The following is a 21,951-nucleotide window of genomic DNA, read 5'->3' on the forward strand; positions in this document are numbered from 1 at the left end:
TGTGTGTGTGTGTGAGATACCTGGGGAGTGGCTGCTTCCCAAGCTGTCACTTCTTTAAAAACAAATCCAGATCTTCAAAAGAAAATATTATAAAAGAAATATTCACCTGTTTTAAATTCCTAGAACAATAGACATCGGTAGGAAATTTGAAAAGCAAGTCGAGCTCATTAATGCTTTCTGAGAATACTGGTCTGTCTCTGGCTGTGCACCTTTACTGAAGAGCAAGAACTTCGGGAGGGAAGGCCAGCTCACCCCAGGCTGACCGCCGATTTCTTCGAGAGGTGCCCAAGAAGCCCGAGATTTTTTTCTTCTGGATGAGGACAAATGTCACCTAACGAATTCCCTGTCTCATCACATAAAACCTTTGGAGTCTCCATGAGAAGGCTTGTTTTGCAAATTTCTTATAAAAAGATGCTAATTATTGCTTAAACTCCACTAGATACATTCCACTTTCTACATCATTCCTTTTCTATAGTTTAAGTTTATGGGTAAGAAGTTTCACTCACTCTGAAAAGTTGGTTTCAAATGTAAATGAAGCCAGATTACTTGGGATTTCTGGTTGTCAGGTGATCTGCAGAATTGTTATTTTGAAACACAGGAGTGAAGTAGGACACTTTGGGGCATGTTTGCTGGTGACAATGACTTTAAACAGCTGTAGAAGACAATGGCGCTCTCCTGCTGGAAGCTGTCCAGTCTAAGGAGAGACATCATAATACAATATTTAATTCATGGGCTTTTGAGCCTAACCAACATGGGTTTGAATCCCAGTATCGCCAACTGTGTGGCCTGTCATGAATTACTTCTCTTTGCCTCCCTCCAAATTTCAGTTTTTCCTTTTGTTAAATGGAATTAATATATCAGTCAGAGGGCTGTTAGGAAAATTATATAAAATAACCTAAAGATGATTTAACATTTTACCAGGCAGATAGTAAATACTCAATGAAAGGTAGCATAATTATTAAGAGATGAAAGGAAATTAATAAATGGATCATTTTATTCAGCGTTGAATTTCCTCATCCCTATATCTTTCTCACGCAAACATGAATGAATAAATTACCATTTACTGGCATGTATACATGAATGAATAAAATGTATTTTTTTCTGTCCACAATAAAAATTATTTGTCTAAAAAATTACAGTTGTGTAGAACAGGTTAATGGTTGCCAGGGATTTGGGATGGCGATCAGGAGAGGAGCACTCGTGACTATGAACGCTAGAGAGAGGGAGAGCATCGTGGTGATGGAACAGTTCTGTACCCTGACTGCAGTGGCAGTTACATGCATCTAGCATCTACACGTGGTGCAACGGCATAGAACGATACACTTACACTGCGCCAATGTCAGTTCCCTGGTTTTCATATTGCACTATAGTTATATAAAATCTAACCATCATCTAGGAAAACTGAGTGAAAGGTATCCACAGACCACTGTACTATTTTTGCAAAGTGGCGTTAACCTGTAAGTCCTTCGAAATAAAATTTTAAAGTAAAAAAAAAATTTGTCTAGAATTTCCTCTTTTTACCTCAATTACAGTATTCAGATCCTTCACTCTGTATCTCTGATTGTCCAGTTGGAGCTCTGGCATAAGTTTTGGTGCTGGCTTTAAACATAACACTCGCAGTGTGTGTGTCTCCTCATAGTTAACCCTTTCTAGGCCGTTTCGCTCCTTCACTACAGATGTCCAAGGATAAGTGGTAAGAAAATGTGCCACAGTCAGGGTTCCTAAAGAAGGCAGAGTCTGGCCATCTTTGATTCAAAAATATTCACAATTAACAATGAGCAATAGGATTAAGCATGTGGCTAGATATTTTGATCTACTTCTTGCCAGCAGCAGTAAGGATATAAGTATATTATTAAAATACTCTGTGGATTGAGAGGTAAAAGTTAATATCGGTTCACAGTTTCGAAGTCCTGATACGATACTACAAATAAGCCAGTCAGCTCAATAACAGGAAAACCAAACATTCTTAATTCAAGTGACACGGTGATTGGATATCTATGCCCCCCAGCCAGTGTCTGGGCCCTCAATAAATATTTGTGGATGAATGAATGAGTGAGTGAATGAATGAGTGAATGAATGACAAGACCATTAAGGTAAACCATGCAAAACTGACAAAGTCTAAAAATAAGAGTAAAGAATTCATTCACCTCTGTGTTCCGGGACTTGAGGAAGCAGGATCGGCCAGGGAGCGTTCTCACCCTTCTCTCTGCTTCTCCAGGCAGCTCGAAGTCCACTCTCCAGATGCTAAGCACACAGTGATCCTTAGGAGCAAGGACTCAGCCACTGCCCAGGCCTGGTTCAGTGCTATCCATTCCAACGTCAGTGACCTGCTGTCCCAAGTGATCGCCGAGGTCAGAGAGCAGCTGGGGCAAACAGGCATTGCTGGGAGCCGAGAGATCAGACATCTTGGCTGGCTTGCAGAAAAGGTAAGGAAAATGTTCCCCATGTCATAGTCATTTCGCCCAGGGTTTCACCAGCACTGGTGGCATCCACTGACGTTTTCTCATTCCGTAGGTTGATTCTCTCATTCACAGTCTGTCTGTTTGGATTTCTTGTCCATCTCCAACAGATTTGCCTTTGCATTTTACAGGGGCTGTTTCTTAATCAACTTTGATTCCCTCACATATATTCCAATATGTGGCAAATAGCAGGTGGTCACTAATTGTTTGTTGAATGGATGAATGAGTGAGTGGATGGACATTTATTCTCACATCTACATATGAAGGTTAGGAATACTAACTCAAACTCACAACAGAGCTGATGCCTTGGGAGGTAAAGAGGTTGAAATTGTTGCTTAAAAGGATTTGTGTGGGTTTCGATGAACCTGCTTATCAATAATGCAGATACATTTATAAATAAGAGCAATAATAATATCAGCAAGAATTTCTTTGAGCAATGCCTATGTGCTGATTCTTTTCATATATCGTCTTATATTTTATCTTATTCTTAAGCTGGCAGACCCTGAATGTCATTGATGAGCACCTATTTTGTACAAGGCATGGTGCTAGGCTGGAGTGGGGAGGGGTGTATAAATATGAGCAAAGACTTAGTCTGTGTTCTCAGGGAGGACAGCCGCTGTGGCAAGGGCCTGGGGTCATGTTAGCACTGTCACTCTGATTTCTTTTCCCAAGCTACGTGATACGTTGAAGATAGTAAAATGCACTTTGCGGTGATCTCCTGGGAGTTAACCTTTCTCTTCATTTCAAAGGATTGAGTTTTTGCCATTGTCCCTACACCTGATTGCTGTCCCTTGAACTTGACCTTGAGTGCTCAGGAACACTGGGCTTTAGGGACAGTCTGACCTCTCAGTGACTCACATTCTAATAGGTGGTAAATGGGAATAATAATCATCACAGTAACAGTATTCCTGCCAGTGAACCATGTCACCTGAGAAGGCGCAGTCAAATGGCACTTGAAAATAATGCTTGAACACAGCTTTTGGCTGTTTTCCACCACTGTTCTTTGTTCGTACCAGTTCATACATGGGACTCAGCCACAAAGTTCAACACAAAGTGAGCTGTTTGGTTTGGTACTGTCCCATGTCTCACAGATTTCAAAGGACTACATTTATACATTTATAAATAATAGCAATAATAATATCAGCAAGAATTTCTTTGAGCAATGCCTATGTGCTGATTCACTAGGTAGTGGTAGCTCCAAAATCATAATAAACACGAACCACAGGTGCCTCTTATAACCTCATGTGTCAGGGTTTTTGATGAAGACAGCACTGCAAATCTAGATGATATCATTTTAGAAGTCATAGTCTTTAACATCTCTAATTATTACTCTCTCCAAATATGTTTTTATTGGGAGAAGGCCTATTAGTAAGGGATCTTCCATTTGCAAGTGAAAGAAAGCGCTGCTCAGTTCAGCCTGAACAAAAAAGAGAATGTACAGTTTCTGATAACTACAATGTTCAAGGCTAAGCTTCAGGCAGGGTGGCATCTGAGGGTTCAAATAACAATATTTGAACCTGCCTCTTCCTCTTTTTGTACGGTGCCCACTCTGTCGGTTTATACTCAGGCAAGCCCTCTTCCTTAACCCGACTTTTCCAGGCTTATATTTCTCCTCACAGCTGGCTGTTTCCATTAATAGAGGTCTCTTTGCCCCCATAGTTTCAAAAGAAGTCCTAAGATTAAGTCTAATTGTACTAAGATCCTATGTTCAGCCCCGGGTTGGGGCTGATATCAGCCTCATCCAAGCCATGTGCACTCAGAGATGAGGAGAAGGGGTTCTCTCATGGAAAATTAGGCTGCTATACAAGGAAAAGACTAACAGGATTCTGGGGAGGGAAAAGCAACAGATGTTCACTAGAGAAGGAAAAGGAGAGGAATTGATTGCGATGAGAAACGCGCTCACTTGGTTAAGGTCCTGAGTGGACGTGGAGATGTGCCACATATTTCAGGGTCCTGGCAGGAGGTAGATGGCAAAGTCAGAAGGGATGATTGGAAAAGATTTATTGCAGGAACAATTTAGAAGGTGTGACCAAGGGAAGGGAAGCCAATAGAGACGAAGCATTCCAGAGCTAAGGACAGCAGCTGGACTCGTAAAACCTAGCAAGACTTGTGGCTGAGAAAAGGGCTGCCCACTAAGAGCGGTGAGGGTTCACTTTGGAGGGAGACACAAGCCCTGCCCACTCATCTCCTAGTGTCTCCCATTGGCTGGGGTGACTGGAAGCAGAGGCAAGGGGGCCCCAGTGAGGCATTCTGTTGGGGTCAGCCTCCCAGGACACAGAGCAGAATGGAAAAGGATAGAACCTGGATCTGGAGGGGCCGAGGGAGGCTGCTCAGCACACACATCTCTCTACCTTCCAGATAACTGAGATGGTCTCCACTCTTGAAAGTCCTTTTCTCTCATCTCTTTTAATACAAATTACATTTAAAGTCATTATCATTTGGTTTGGATAGTTGAAAAATAGTATTGGATCATTATCAGTGATTTTGAAAATTTTTCCGAAGGTTCCATTTTCTCACTTATAAATTATCTGCTTACGCCTTTTGTTTATCCCAAATTAACCAGTAGACGTGTTATTAGGAGAAATAATAAAGGTGTACAAAAAGCTCTTCCCGTTTTTAGAATATTGTTGTTTTTTGATGTAATTTCAGATAATCGTGACAGATGTTTCTTTAAATTGTATTATGCATTGTATCTATAAGAACAATAATGACGTGTCATGGACAATTATTAGAAGTAAGAATATCTTTTATTACCTTCATCTTCAAAACTTCTCAAAAAGATTACCATAGACCAAGTCTACAGGAATCTTTTTTGAATAAATATTTAATACTGAATCCTAGTGTGGAGACATATGAATGGTTTTTAGCAAAATGTTACAATGAATGGCAAATCCTTAATACTGTGGTTTTCTTATATTATCACAAATATCAGCAAATTCGCTTGGTATTTAGAAAGATATAAAGTATGATCTTATATATATTCAACTGTAATTTACCTTAAATTGATGTCCTTTGTCTTTTCCTATACTGTTAATGTTTGACTTTGTGGATTAATAACAGTAGCTCTGGGACAAGATTTGTACATATTACAGTTAATTTCAGGTTTTTAGAACTGGCATTTACATAAACTAAAACAATATGAAACAACAACTTCCCTTTTAAAATCCTGTTCAGTGCAAATCCTAAAACCTCTTCTCTACACAGGAGGAGAACTTTCTATTGATATTATTCTTCTCTGTGAGACGGTCTGGGAACTGGAAGAATGGCTTCCACTAAGTGGCTCTAACCCAACCTCTTCTTTCTACAGATGAGGAATCTGAGTCCCAGAGATGGAAGTTGTTTTATCTAAAGTCACACTCTAATACAGAAATAATCAGAGAGTGCGACGAGGCTGTGATATCATAAGTTATTTAACTTCCAAAAGAATCCACCGAAATCAATTTTATTCTTTCCTTAAACTCTAGTAGTCATTCTCTGTCAGAGTCAGTGCTGGTCCAGCAGCCTTTGAACTGGGGCCATATTCCAAGGAGAGCTTGACTTCCTGTTCTATTAACTACACCATAGTGACAGGTCCTGCGCTGCTTTCCCCTGTGAGCACCCTCACCTGTAGATGGGCCAGGTGCACAAGGTAGAGTCTTTCCCATGATCATATTAGTCTCAACATCTTTAACTCCTTGCAGGCCGCAATCTGTCTCAAAAGGGCCCATGAATGCCCATTCCTACCCTGAATTATAAAATGCATCGTGCCCCAAACACATTTTTTTTAATCATTATTCTTTAGTTAATCTTTTTACAGTTATCACTGAGGTGTTTTCAAAGGTCCAGTTTCAGAAAGGAGAAAAACAAAGTTGTAACTCTCTTGCTACTCAGAAAATCAATAATAAACAGGGACATGGCAGAACTGTCGGATTGTTTTGTGCTTAGTTCATCAGACCTTGCCTTTGCTTCACCTTGTTATCTCAGTTTGCAAACTATTTCTTGTCAGATTAAAAATACCAAAACACAAAATGACAAAACAATAAAACTTAATTGGAAGCTCTGAGATGCAAGTTCAAGTCTCAGTTTTCCACAGATCCACTTCAGATTCTTTCGAATGGGAGCATTTATATCACTGTGCCTCTCTTGGATGTTATTGGAGGAAGGAAAGTTGGTAATTAGTATTTATGATGTGCCTAGTCTGTTTCAGGCAACATGTTTAAATAATCTCTTTCTTATGAGGTCAGCTTGAAGAGAATGAATAACTTTTCTAAGATTACTCCTCTAGTAAATGGCAGAGCCAGAGTGTGAGCCCTTCTTTTGAACATACAAGCCCAAAGCTTTCACCTAAGGTGAGTTAATAAAGGGACCCAGGGAATATATGTCCCTATGAATGAGCTCCCCTAGGAATGCAGTGTCAGAGTAGTATTCACATACCAAAAGCACAGTTTCATAACTAAGAAACATACCCCAAACACTCAAAATCCTTTACTTGCCTTTATGAAAATAAGGGGTGTCTTCATCAGTTCTGGCTGCTATATCAAAGTAGCACAGACTGGGTGGCATAAAAATAAACAGTAGTTTATTTCTTACAGTTATGGAGGCTCAGAGTTTAAGATCAAGGTAGCAGGATGGTTGCGTGCTGACGGAGGTCCTCTCCTGATTTACAGACAGCCCTCTTCTCGTTGAGTCTCACATGGCAGAGGGAGACAGAGGGCCAGCTCTCTTCTTGTAAGGACACTAGTCCCATCATGGAGTCTCCACCTACATGACCTCATTACCTCTCAAAGATCCCACCTCCAAGTACCATCACATTTTGGGCTTCGACAAATGAATTTGGGGAAACACAAGCATTCACTCCACAGCAGGCAAAATCCACATAGGATAAAAATCTTCAAATCTTTTTACTAAAATCTTCTTTACTCTGCTATCTACACAGAATCCATTCTGATCTTCAACTGCTTTCCTTCCTCCCATGACACTAAGAGAAAAAAATCAAAGAGAATAGATCTTCTCCTTCCCATCCGTTCTCGACTACGTCAATCAGTTGAACCTCTCTGGCTAGATGCCTCCCTTTATAGTTCACACAGCAATCCTCCTCTGGTTTCGTGCTGCAGGAGCCCAAAGAACAGTCCTACAAAGACTGAAATCATCTTTGATAAGATAGGTTAGGGGAACACTAGATTATAACATACGCACACACGCATGACACGCAAACCTCACATACACAATTTCACTTTGTTTTGCACATTTCCATGGTTTAATTAATAACACCAGTCTCTCAACAACATGGTTCAAATTTTAGTTACCACGGTATATTAACTATGAGTAATGTCATAGAGTAGAAACTTTGCTGCGAGCTCCTCAGTCCACAGATCACTGTGTCAGTCACAGATGTGCATCCTGATCAGTGACCAGTCACGTCACTCCTTTCAAAATCTCTCAGTGGTTGGTCACTGAGTATCTGTTAGTCAGTTCACACACAGACAGCAAAGTGGGTAGTTGTGTTTCTTCTTTGTTTCCTGGTGGTAAATCGATAAAACATTCTGCAAGAATGGATAATAGAAAAGGGGAACTGTCCAAAGAAAGATGAAAGTGCCAGAAAACAAAAGGTGATAACTCTGGAAATGAAATTCAAATCCAGTGCAAGTAGACTTACAGAAGAAACAGCTGACCGTAGGAATGTTGACAGCGATACCATTTGAGAGACTCTTGATATTCAGCCAGAAGAACTTAGTGAAGGTAAACTCATAAATGTAGACGAAGAGAGTAGCAGTGAAGAAAGATGCCCCAGAGGAAGTGACACCAGTAAAAAACTTCCCATTAAAGGAACTCTCAGAGCTATTTCACATCATTGAAAATACAAAGTATAAAATGTTGCTTGCTGATCCAGACTTAGAAAGGAGTATGACAACTTGCCAAGGCCTAGAAAAGATGCTCACTCTGTATCATAAAGTTGTATGATAAAGACAAGGCAATAGCCCTGTTCAAACTACTCTTGAAAAGTTATTTTGACAGGAAATAAAGCATGTTAATTTTCAATCATTTTAATGTTTTAAATTATAAACATTAGTTTTACTTTTTCATTTCCCTATGCATTTATAAGTGAGTAAAACAATTTTTCATGTTCTAATAAAATCTTTCAAAGGCAATAGAACAATATTAATTTTTCCAATTGATTATTAGGACTACTTGATGTTGTTTCAGCTTGCACAATCATTCTAATTGTCCAGCAGTAGGCAGGACTGCCTCCCCCATCTCTCTTTCTCTCGCTCATCTATCTATTCTGTCTCTCTCTCCACCCCTTCCCCCCATCTCTGTCTATTTCTATCTATCCACTCATCTATCTTATACATCTACATCCATCTATCCATTCATCTATCTATCTATCTATATCTATATCTATCTGTAAATCTACCTATATATTCTCACATAATTCACTAGACCATCATTAATTTTAGATCCGACAATGGCAATTTATTTATCCCCCAAAGTTTTAGGTAAATATAGCCAACCCAGTCATTTCATTCTCTAGTGACATTTCCCACCTATATTAGAAAAATCTCAAGTGTAAATGTAAAATAGCCTTGGCTTGAGTAAAACAGAATGCTTGTAATCAAGATCTTGGCAGTATAATTAATGGAAAGATATTTCTGGAGCCTATACATATGTCAGCTCCACCATCTGCCTAAAAATCACCTAAGTGAGAATTCCCCATCACTTCCTCCAGGGAGAAAATAGTCTCTGACCCGAGGGAGCTCCCATCTGATAAATGGAAATAGAACCACTGTCCAGGCTCCCCAACCACTTGATTTGCATCATCCCCAAATCAAGACTGTTTGCTATGCTGGGAGACAGACTGTTAATGTAATTAAGTGCTAATAGGTGTGTTGTGTTGCTCTGAAAGGCGGTCATCAAGGGCCCGAGTGAGTCACCTCTGAGATGGAGCGAGACTGAGGAAAACCTGGCGGCAGCTTGGTTATCTCCCTCTTGGCCTCTTACTATAAGTGTTTAAAGTAAATGTACCAATGTGAACATAATTCAGATTTCCGCCATCGTCCATTCTCTTGAATAAAAATCAGAGATTTCAAATTGGAACGGACGGGTGGGTGAGTGGGTTTGCAGAGGGAGCTATAATGAAAGCATGGAAATATGCCCACTTTGCTACATGACTTCACAGGGCAGTTTAGTTATGTGAGTTGTTCTCACCAAGGAAACGTCAGAGCTGCCCGTGGGGGAGAGATGGCGGCACATACACTTCATTCTTGCGGGCCAGTTCCCACGAATTCACATGGGCCTGATTCTATCTCTAGGGAGAAGACTGCAGGGTTCAGGATAGAAAGCTCCCTGTGTCTGGTTCCATAGGGAGCAGCGTGAAACAGCAGGGGCTGTGGGAGGCAGGCTTTGTATTAACAAGAGGGTGAGTTGCTCCCTGGTTGCCATGGGAGGATGTGATTGGCTTGTTTGAATAATTTTGCAGGCTATCGGCGAAGTAAAGCCCATAAGGTTGAGGACTAGGTGGAGTGCAGCTGGCTAAGCTGAAAAGGAAACTACCTGAGTGGGAAACCTACCGGGTGGTAGGTCTAACAGATAAGAGCAGGGAGGGCTCACCAGTAGGCATTGTGGCCCCTGTGAAGCTCAAAGATGTCAAGGCAGCATAGAAATTTTAAGCCTTTCAATACTCTGATTAACGTAAGTTAGAATTTTTTTAGAAGCCAAGTCTGAGATGAAGAATCTTAGGGAGAGCTTACTGATGGAAGGCTCTGTTGAAAGATAAACTGAGGTATATTAAAACTTTTAAAAGTTCATTTGAGCAAAAATTGATTCCATTTGGGCAGCGCCGACCTAGGAGTGGTTATAAGAACTTGACTGACAGGTGCTCTGGGAAAGACTCATATAGAGAAAGTGCAGAAGCAAAGTAAGGAAATTATCGATTGGCATAGCTTCAAGCCTCGTTGGCTGTTAGTGACTGGTTATCTCTAGGTTTCAACTTTATAACCTTGAGACCAATTCCAGGCTTGGATTTTGGTTTGCTTTCACAGTCTCCCCAGGCATTAGAGCCACCTCAGTCTAATGGCCTGCTTGTTTAATTAATTTAACAACTCTTGGAAGAAACCTGTAAGGAAGTGAATGAAGCATCACAGACAGGGAGGAAACTGAGCATAGAGGTGGCATCGGCTAAAATCTAGCCTCAGCCCGACCCCACAGGGAGCTCGGAAGCATGAATGACAGCACAGAGCTCTCTCATCTTACGCCAAGGAAGTCAGGAGCTGGTACCCCCATGTAAGTCAGCCACTGGCTGTGAGCCACCGCTATCAGCTAAGGGCAATTCTCTAGAGAAGGAGAAGGGTTAAGCTGTGAGCAGTCAATATCCAAATCAGGTGAGGGTTGGAGGCACCAATAAAGGGAACTTTGGCAGAGGACAAACAGTATCTACTAAAATCGCCAGTATGTTCATAAGAGGGGGAAAAAATTCCAGCAGATGTACATGGGACCATGAAGTGGCATAAAGATAATAGCCAGTTCCATAACATGCTGACGGTTACGGCCACTACTTAGAAGTTTACTTTTATTTACAATTATATTCAAACTTTATTAATTCACTCTGGCATTTACTCATTTCTCCCTCCCTCATACCCTGGACTAATTATTTTTTAATGCTTTGAAATTCCCAAATGCCACTTTCAGAGTCCCTTTGCACCCTTACATTTTTGATGTGGGCTTTTTATTGCGTCTAATAGGACTAGGTTGCAATATTGCAAATGCCACGCAAATTAACACATTTCATTTTCTATTTCGAAACTCCTTCAAGGTGGTATTTTCAGGTCTTGTAAGCTGAATTGGTTCTCTGGTTTGTCAAGTGAGTAAATTTGAAGGTCTTCATATTGATTTTATTTAGAATTAGGGGTAGAAATATAGATGTATCTTGAGTTCTAGAATCTGATTTAATAATCATATTTACATGTAGTCTGTGTCAAGATGAAACTGGGGGTCTTTATGGAGCCTCAGAGGTCAAGCAGGACCCTCAGAACTACCCCCTACTCATTTGCCTTTCATAACGAGTCAGAGGGAGGCCCTAAAATATTCCTTGGTCTGTTTTTGCACTGCAGATTGTAACCTTGCAGAGAAGAGGTGACTTCTTATTCAGGTCTGTGGCTCCAATGCCTAGGCAGTGTCTGAGAAATATTGGCGGTCAATGTATGTCAAATGAGTGAATCAGTGGACTAGCCAGCACAAGTATTTCGTGCTGACAGTAGACATTGCAACACATTTTCTCTGGGAATAAATTACAATTTTATATTATGTGTTCAGAGTGGTCAGGTGTCTGCACCTGACCCTCATTTTTATGTTCTAAACAATCATCCTTTCACATAAGAACTCTCAGCCCATGAATTTGGTGTCACTTGGGGATTTTCTTACTTGAAAATGTCAAGCCACTCAATTTTGAGTGAGATGCAGGTGTGATGGTCTTTGAATGGCTGTTCTTTATTTTCTGTGAATTTATCATCCTTCTTAATGAAAAGAACACTAGATCGGAAGTCAGAAAATGTGGGCTCTAGACTCCAGTTGCCTGTTGCACACAGCTTGGATTCATGCCTTACTTATTGCATGAGCTTAAAGAACCATAGATTCTTAGAGAGCTTTAGAGCCAAGAGATACAGAAAAAATTAAATAGAGTATGAATTGGCAATTTTGTTACTTGACCATAATCATGGTATGAGATTAAAACTCACATGTCTGTGATTTTTAGTCCGGGGCATAATTCAACTGTACCTGGGTGTACCTCCATGTGAGGTGTTGTAAGAACTATTCAGAATTATGAAATATGTGATCTTTTCGTTGCCATTTCACCACTGGGGAATTTAGGTGACTACTGGCCCAGAACTTTGGTGAGATCAAAGGTAGGGATAGAGATTGGGAGTACCTTCCTGAGAGAGACAGTCAAAGGGGGGAAGAGATCTCTAAGAAAAAGAGGAGAGAGAACAAAAGAGTGAAACCTTGAGGAGCATCAGGAGGAGGAAGAAGACAGGAGGAGATTTGGTTTCTGATCACGATGACTCACTGCCCAGTGTCCCTCTTGCCCTAAGTAGCATCGACATTTTCCTTCTGTCCTGGAAGACTTCTAAAATGTCCCTGGCAATACTCGTGATCACGCTTCTTTGTCAAACAACTCGACTGTAGCTCCAGAGCATCTACCTCTCCTCCACTCTCCTGCTTCTCCGCCTCCCGGTCCACGGTCCTCGTTCTCTCATTCTCTGCTCTGCAAACAGACCTTCTAAGTCTTGTGTGAACTCTCATCTGTCTGATGCTTCTTAGTGGCAGTTTCCTAGACTCTACGTCCCTTTGGCCAGTTGGCTGTCTACCTGTGCTGCTGCTTTCTGCTTATTAACACCTCCACTAGTGGGTGTGAAAAGGAGAGAAATGTTAATTGCCCAAATTGGATTCTTGTGTGAGGCATTGGAAAAAAATGCGTCGGGGGATTCCATCGTGAAGATGGAGCATGTGGGCATGTCTGTGTTTCATGAAAACTTCACATGAACATTTACTTTTGTATACCCAGAACTCCTAACAGTGCTCAAAACACAAAAATGCCCTGTGTCTGTGTGCGTGCGTGCGTGCGCGTGTGCGAACACATTGTACAATTTAATTGCATATATCTTAGCTTGTTCTGGGACTGTGTCAACCCGCACTTTCAGAACTGGCCCTTAACAAAAGCAAGTGACTGCCAGTCCTTGGTATTCAGGGTCATGCACAAAACAACTGTCTTAAACCCGTGAAGGCCAAACATCAAAGACTGAATGAAACAGCCAAGATTGAATCAAAATGTGTCCCGATACTAGTGCTGCCAAAATTAGGGGAGATGGATAATATACAAGAAAACAAACAATATAGATAGTGATAAGTAGTATGAAGGGAACGAGCGATGCGAATGTAAGGGAAGTGACTTTAGATAATCGGTTATAATGGGCAAGGCGGTGGGTGGGAGATACTAAGACATTCTCAAGGAACTCGCCAACAAATGGGGAAAGCAGACATGGAAAGTAAGAATTCCAAATACGGAAGCATGCATGCTGTAATTTCTATATTAAATCCTGTAAGAGCTCATAGGAAGGAATCGGCTTGACTAAGGAAGGTAACAAAGGTACCAAGTTGAATCTTAAAGATCAGGTAGAGAAAGAATAGCATGACCAAATAGCAGGAACAGCATGAGCCAAGGCTTAAAGGTGCAAAATGTGTGGCCTCCCTGAAAAGGAGACATTTATCTTGGGTGCCGGAGCACCGAATATGTATGTTCAGGTGGTACTGCCTTTCTCAGCAACCCCCTCAGGTAGTTCTACCTTCACTCAGATGCTGCGCTGCTGCATTTTTAGAATTCTTCCTTGGAATTGCCTTCAAAGACAATTTCTTAGCAATGTATGAAAATCTAGAGTCGCCTGGGCGTCCCCCTGGTCCAAGTGTGTTCTCTCTGTTTCACTTTCACCCTGCTTGGCTCCGCTCAGCATCCTCCACTCCTCTACCCATAGCTCTAGCCTCTCCGAGCTAGGCACCTGGAGGTAAGTTTTGAGCCTGGGAGTGTGGTTGGCCATGCTGTTGTGCTAACTAAGGTTGACCACCAGGGGCGCCACACCCACAATGCATGAGGAAGCTGAATACTGTAAATCCTTAGTGGAACATAATTCAATATTTTTTGAGTGCTTAACCACTGGGCTAGGTGCTCGGTTCTACTTTACAATTAGTTCTATTGAGTTTTACAAATTAATTCTTTCTTTACCCAGTATATATAAATCTGTAAGCCCAGGACCGTCTTTCTTTTAAAAAGTTAGAGAACTGTAGCGTATTGCTTTTTATGAAATATAGCCTAAAGCTTTATGTATTGCATGGAAATAGTTTTAGAAGTGGACACTCCAGTGTCTCTCCTACAAAAAAATTTCTTCCTTGATATCTCGATTCTAAGAACTACACAAGTTATATTAAACAATTGTCTTGATCGGTCTGAGCTGTTAGAACAAAATACCATAGACTGGGTAGCTTATAAACAACAGAAATGAATTTCTCACAGTTCTGGAGGCTGAAAGTCCAAGGTCAGTGTGCCTGTATGTTCAGGCAAGGGCTCTCTTCTGCACAGCAGACTTCTTCTTGTCTTCACATGGTGGGAGGGAGAGGGATCTTTGTGGAATCACCTTTATAAGGGTACTGATTCCATTCACGTGGGCCCTGCCCTCATGACCTAATCACCTCCGGAAGGCCCCACCTCCTAATACCACTGCTTTGGGCATCAGGTTCTCAACATATGAATTTTGGAGAGACACATACCAACCATTAAATCTTTGCTTAGTGCTTTATAGAGTGATTTCCTATTCATTACTTCCTTTGACACTCCTGAGAACTCAGAGCTTCTACACCACGCAACTACCAGGGCACAGCTGAGTTCTGTTCTCTTGAGGAGCGAGCACCTGCCCGTGCCCAAGGCTGTGTGCCCAGTTTAGAGGTGACAGCTGCTTGCGTTGCACAAGCCACGTTCCCATTCGGGAAGAACACCGGCTCCATCGGGAATGCAAAGTGCTCATTGGAATTTCGCCAAAAAAGGTGCGATCATTGAGAACAAAAGCTACTCTTTGAATTCTGCTGACAAGAACGCTGATTCTCAGTGTTGGAATGATTAGTTTGACCTTTCATTTTTAAGTGATTTTATGAAAATGTGAGCACTGCCTGTCCATGTAATTTTAAACATGGGTTTTTTTCTTTTTTTTTTCAAACTGGTCCTTCAAAAATCAAGCTAATTTTAAGTACCCATGGTGGGTTGGGTAATCATCTCTAAAATCACCAACTGCTGGTAGTCTCTTACCTGATTGTTCCGCCCTTAAAGAAAAGGGAAACTGTTAGTTAACAGCATGACGGTCCTACCCATAATGTCCTATTAAATAATTAGGTTGAAACATGACAAACCTGGAGATCCATGGAAGCCTTTCTTTCTTAATTTAATGTTTCCTCCTCTGCTAGGGTTAGTTGTCCTCCAACAGGAGATGGGAAGTAGGTGAGCAGTATTCGTGTGCCAAATGATACATTACAGGGGATGCTTTGAGAGACCCTATTCCGGGGCATTTTTGAAGGACTATTTATTACTAATTCAGTTAAGGAAGAAATTGGTAGGAAGGAAAGAAGAAAACAGGTAGGACAGAAGGGAGGAAGGAAACAGGGCGGGAAGAAAAGAAGGGAGGAAGGAAGCAAGGAGGGGAGGAAGGAAGTGGAAACGTATGCAGCAATTGTGTTACCTCCATTAGATTTAAAACAGCTTATGTGATTCGGAGGATAAAAATAACATTTGGATTGAGCAAGACATGCTTTAAAACTTTTGCTTGGATCTCTGATGCATGCTACTATTTGATTCCTGGAAATATGTTAATGCCACTCGAATGCTCAGCTTTCTTTTATTTTGGTGATAAACCCAATAAATTCTTCATGTGAGCGGAAAGGCAAATCGAGAACCGTGAAGCCTCGTGGGTCCTGCAAAGGAACATTTTTTTCTCCCCTCAGTTTTTAACGAGGCCCCATGTTTGTCATCTTCCCCAGTGATCACTTTGAGCACAACATGCTCTGTGTGTGCTAGAGCGCCGATGCCAGGCTGCTGGCCTCTGCATTTGATGAGACTCAGCTGAGACTCTGACCCAAGCTCCAACATGTTGGATCCATCGTGTTGATTCTCGGTCTGATACTAATGTACAGCTAATGAGTACATATTAACCCAGGCTCTGGCAGGTCTGGTGCCAGACACACAACGAGATGGAGTCGGGAGGAGGACAAGGAGAAGCCCAGGGCACTGGCGTCTTAACAGACGTGAGCCATTAAAAGTTGTGTTGCAAAATTACCATGTTGTAGCTTATGGGAGGTAATAAGTAATCGTGAGGTGGAAAAAACATGCTGTCTTATATCTCCTCTTAAATAAAAAAAATCCCTCCATATCGGAGCGATGCTTCTTGAGCTGTGAAATAGGGAGGAAAGTGGAAATGTATGAAGAGTCGGGTAATAGCTTTTATTACCAAAGTAAAGCTGAGTTCCAGCCCTGCTGTGGAGTAACTGTAGATTTAAGACGTTCGGACATGGCCATGTGGCAGTGGCAATGATGTCTTTGGTGACATTTCAAGGCAATGCTGTACTGTCTGTCTGTTTTTGTGCCTTGTTTTTTTCAGGAGATGGAAGGCCAGAGCCAGGGCACAAAAGGGCATGCTGCTCTGGCCTTGGAAGCAATTTTTCAAAAGACAGTTGCACACAAGAATTTCTATCAACCATTCTGGGAGATGTACTATGCCAGAGAGGGGAGTGTGCCTGATTTTTTACTGCAGCTGGAGTGCCTAGCACTTTTACCGGCTCCTAGTTCAGGGCAGATTGATCGAACTGGTTAAGAAGTTAAGAAAGTTGACCGTGAACTCTGTGATGCTACTAAAGAGAGCTATTTGACTTTGGACAAGGCACCTCTCTTAAATTTGTTACAAACGCCTCATTTTACGGATGAGGAAACTGAGGCAAAAAAAGGATAAATGGCTTCGCAGTATGTCGCACCGTTTCCCCGAAGCTCTAAAGTTCTCTGGGAGAGTCCCGCATGGCGCCACGGATAAACTGGATCCCGAGCCCGCAGGACTCAGTTCCCATCCTCACTCTGCTCGTATGAGCTCTCTCTCCTTGGGTGAACCACTGATCGTGTCTCTGAGATCCTGCATCTCCCCCGCCACCACCCCGCCCCCCGGAAATGGTAGTAACGATGCATGTGAAAGCACTTTGTAAACTGCAGAGCCCCATATAAGTGGAAGCTATTATTGTGAATTTATTTGCCAAGACGCTGCTTTCCAGACTCTGTGACTGCAGTTTTAAAATGGGGTTATGTAAGAGAAAAAGAAGAAATGGAGTCTATGATCAAATGACTTTGAAAAAAAACCTGCCGCATTTTGCCTTTGATATTTTGCCGACATTGAAGGCTCCAAGGTGTCCTGATATAAAGAAGCCCATTTGAATTCGTTTAACGTTGTGGTTCCTAAATTGGTCTCGCCATTGTAATTCTCCACTTTACCCTGGTACAAACAGACACAAAGGGTGTCCTGTAGTACTTGTTTTGTATAAACGTTAATAAATGTTATATTCGCTCATTCGACATCAGCGATTGGGCATCTGTTGAGCAAGCAGCAGTACTAGAGGGTTTCACAAGAGTGTTGTATAGAGCTCCATCAGAATTGCCTGGAGGTGAATGATGCTCGTTAAAAATGCAGATTCCATGGTGCTACCCCCAAACCTACTGATTCAGAATCACCCCCAGGAAGTGGGCCCTGGAAATCTGCATTTTCAGCAAGCTCTCAGGAGATTCTCAGGAGATTCTGACACACGATGAAGTTTAACAACCGCCACCGTATACTGCGGTAAAGAGCATGGGCTATGGACTTCGCCTGGCTTTATGACTTACTAGCTATGTGACCTGAGCAAGCTGGTTTGGTTTAGTTTCTAAGCTCATCTTCTTATCTGTGAAAGGGGTATAAGGACGACTTTGCAAAGGTTTTGTAAAGATTAACTGATAGTGTTTGCAGAGTGTTAATCACAACATCTGCTTTGGTTCATTCAGGCTGCCCCAACAGAATACCACAGGCTGGGTGGCTTATAAACAATGGAAATGCAATTCGCACGATTCTGGAGGCTGGAAGGCCAAGGTCAGGGTGCCAGCTTGGTTCGGTGAGGGCCCTCTTCCGGGTCAGAACGTTTCCTTGTACCTTCACGTGGTGGAAACAGAAAACAAACATCATCACTTTTCTCAAGTGCTCACTGTCCAGTGCTGGAGTCAAAACTTAGCAGTTAGCTACAGGCACTCTGATATGTGCTAAGGGAATAAATATATGAGTGAAATCAAGTGGAAACTCAGTGTTTCACTCTGTTTGGAGAGACTCAGGGAAGGCTTGACAAAGAAGATATCTGAGTTAACCTTGAAGCAGATGCTTCTAGGTGAGAACCAACTCTACTAATAAGCAGCAGGAAAAAAAATCCTAAGAGTAGTTTCAGCAAACCCACCCCCAAAATTTGCCACACATCTGGCTCTACCTTTTTGGTAGCTATGTGAGTTGGCTTCCTACCACCTTGTATCTCAGAAGTGATTGTTCTTTTCATGGTTTAATTGTTTAAGACTATCATAGGAAACATGAAAAAATACTCCAGATATTAAAAAATAATTTTAAATAATAGTTCCAGTTTCTTTATTGACCGTTTTCTTATCTTCCCCGAGAGCTTCTAATTGTTATTGGATAACTTCTGATTGTGCTACTTCTCTCTTCCCCGCTCTTCGATCCCTGGCCAACAAACAGGTGGCTAAAAGTAATCGTGAGCAAGGGTCCAATTAATCTCAAGCTCAGTGGCAGATAAGACGAATAACAACCACCATTAATTTTATACATGCTCTGTTTAGCATTATTGAGAAAATTCAGCAAATTTAGGTTAATTGTCTACTCTAGGGTCAGCCCTGCTCAAGGGCATTAGTGGGCTACATAGGCAAAACATAGTCCCTGTTCTCAAGTAGTTTATGAGCTGATTAATGAAGGAAACGACAAAGTGAGAAGTTTCAAAATCAAATAGTGATCAACAGAGAAAATGTGCAAGGCAAAACACAATCGTATTGAATTAAATAACTACAAGTCTTCCTGTGTCTAATTAGTTATCTATGAGATCAGGTGGGCTAAGGACATTGGTCCAGCCTCCTCTAGGATCCTTAGGATTGCATATTTTCACATGGTGTGGCAGGTCTGTGCTATGATTCCAGAAAGTGTAAAGCCAATTTTTCAAGTATCTTCTACAAAGCCTGGAAAACATCAGGCAGAGCACTGGTCTAGCATTGCGAGATATCCGTATGCATAGACAGGTGACACTAGGTAAAGTGAGGTGCATCTCTCTTCCCTCCCCAAGGACTGACAAAGTCTGTTTTCCATTCATTCTGATGTTTTTTTTTTTTAAGTAAATTTTCTTTTTTAAAATTAGTGTGTGCTCATTGTAAGTAACATTTTTCATCATTTTTCAGTGTCAGTATAGACTTCGCAAGGGTGGGTCTGCATCGCTGGCAGCTGTCCTCAGAGACACTCCCATGATGATGGGAGGTGGGAGAGGCTGGAACTTTGCACCTTAGCGGCAGCTGTCCCTTCTGATGGCTCAGGATGTCCTGCTCCAGTCCAGTGCCTGGTGGCAGGACTATTGCTGGTGGGTAGTGATTTGATCATACACTTGGGTGGTTAGTGAGAGAAATGCTCCAGCATGGGGCCGTAGGCGTAGTCTAACCCATCATTTCCCTCAGTTTAAGTAACACCAAACATCAAACTCTTCCTATGTTAGGATCTTTGCTTTATCTGTTTCTTTCGATATTTCTTTTTTTTTTTTTCTTGCCTTCTACCAGATTTATTGTCTTTACTTTTGTTTTATTCTTCTACCGGATTTATTGTCTTTACTTTTGTTCTTTTGTTTTATTTTTCCTTCTTATTTATTTTAGAAGTTATAGTTCCTTTTCTTCTGTGTTTATGGTTTCTAATATTTTAAACAGACTTCTATTACAGTATCTGTCCTTTCATTGTATTACAGTAAGTTGCATTAGTTCCCTAGGGCTGCCATAACGAAGTACCACAAAGTAGCTTAAACATGGAAGTTTATGTTCTCACAGTTCTAGAGGCTAGAAGTTTGAGGTCAAGGTGTTGGTGGGTTGGTTTCTTCTGAGGCCTCTTCTGGGCTTGACCGTCTTCTCCCTGTCTTCACATGGTGTTTCTTCTGTATGTATCTGTCTCTTAATAGCCTCTTAAAAGGACAAAAGTCCTACTGGATTCACGCCTACCGTTACAACTTCATTTTAACTTAGTTACCTCTTTAAAGAGCCTGTCTCCAAATACAGCATTACAGATAGGGGATGCTGTTATGAGCAAATGTGCCAAGGTGAGAATGAGGAATTAACCCGGGGCTTGGGGGACCCAGTGAAAAAGAATGGCCAGATAAACCTCGAGTTCCTGTTGAGAATCAGGGAGACGCTCCCCTGGTGAGAGGACACGAGGCCAGCTTAGGGAGGACCTGGACACCCAGGAGGAGACGCTGCTGGGAGCAGCAAGGGACGTGAACGCTGTATGGCTTTGCACTGGTGTGCAGATGGCGCACCTCGCGTATGGTTACAAACGCCAGCAGAGGAACGCCCCTCCACCAGAGAAAAAGGTTTAGCTTTGGGGAATGAATGAAGAATTTGCAGCTGGAAACTTTTAATTTCAGCATACAGTGTATATATTCTATTTTAAAATTAGGGCTTGATTTTAGTTTGAATTACACATAAATACGTAGAACCACAACCTTTTCAGGACTTCTGAGTTCTGCAGGTCTTAAGTGCTTGGGGCTACAGGATGGGCAGCTTCGGTCCTGGGGAGGGGCAGTGCCTTGCTGCTGTGCGGGGGGCTCGTCCAGAGCTGGCCCCTTTCCAGACTGCAGAGATCAGCAAATTAGCAGGCTCTGCCTCCTCCAGTGGTGGTGTGTTCCCAAACTCCTGCTTTGTATAATTAGCTAGTGACTTATGTCCTCATTAAGAGCTCACCAGTCAAAATGGTGATCAATCAGCAAACTCATTAGTTCGGATCCTCCTTCGTGGTTCTGTTGTGAAGGATGCTCATTTTTTCACTAGTGTGCCTGAAAATTGCCATCCTGTAAAAATGCCCATTTGGCAAGAACCCCGGCCATGAAACAGGGGTGGGCACATCACATGTGCTTATGCAAATCCATCACACTACTTGTGGGAGGCAGAGCGATGCCCCTCTCCTCACCCCCCGCCATGTTGGACTACTTTCCCATAGCTGCTGTGACAAAATTACCACAAACTTCAAATGTAAAGTTTGAAATAATTCAAAAATATCAAAATGGCACGAGACTTATACATTTTAAGCATGAGCTCTTCAGAAGAGGGCCCCCACACACATATTCTTTGTAAGTGACAAAAGTAAGAAAAGCTCATTAAAAATGCAAATGATAGAGAATAGGGTAAAATAAACAGTGAAAGTTCTTTCTTGCCTGATCCCAGCCCAAGAAGGAACGTCTTGAACAGTTTTCTATTTCCCCTCCTTTCAGACCAGGACGTCTTTATATTTGTGAATTTAGTCCAGCTTTAAAAATAGACTCCCCAGATGGCTTCCTAGATGAGGTGATTTATGAGATTAGGAAAAACCCCATCTCCCCAAATAATTTTCTCCCCAAATAATGTCCCATCTCCCCAAATAATTTTCTCATTATGTCATTTTATGGCAGAAATTCCATCATTAACAATTTATTTCTTTGGCTTAATGGTTTGTCCCTTCTTATGATGCAAATAACTCTTACAAGACTAACCGTTTAAGCCCTAGCAGTCCTTAGAAGAATGAGTTTATTTCAATTAAGTCATTCCTTCTCCCTGCTCCCTTATTTCATCACTTGCTTTGTTTATTACCGCGATTTTGTAATCATTTGTTTGTTCCCTCGCTTTTTTGGTCTGTCGCCATCA

The 21,951-nt window shown here is 41.7% G+C and overlaps 1 protein-coding gene across 1 annotated transcript in view; it reads left to right on the forward strand.

Annotated features, from left to right (window-relative positions):
- Nucleotides 1-21,951, forward strand: part of SNTB1 (syntrophin beta 1) — a 201,729-nt gene that overhangs the window by 134,716 nt on the left and 45,062 nt on the right. The window contains exon 3 of the mRNA XM_039853702.1: nucleotides 2,219-2,426. Within this exon, the coding sequence (XP_039709636.1) occupies nucleotides 2,219-2,426 (208 nt within the window). The remainder of the gene's footprint in view (nucleotides 1-2,218; nucleotides 2,427-21,951) is intronic.

Source organism: Pteropus medius, unplaced genomic scaffold (genome assembly GCF_902729225.1).
Source record: "Pteropus medius unplaced genomic scaffold, Ma_sr-lr_union100, whole genome shotgun sequence".
In the NCBI taxonomy this organism is placed as follows: Eukaryota; Metazoa; Chordata; class Mammalia; order Chiroptera; family Pteropodidae; genus Pteropus; species Pteropus medius.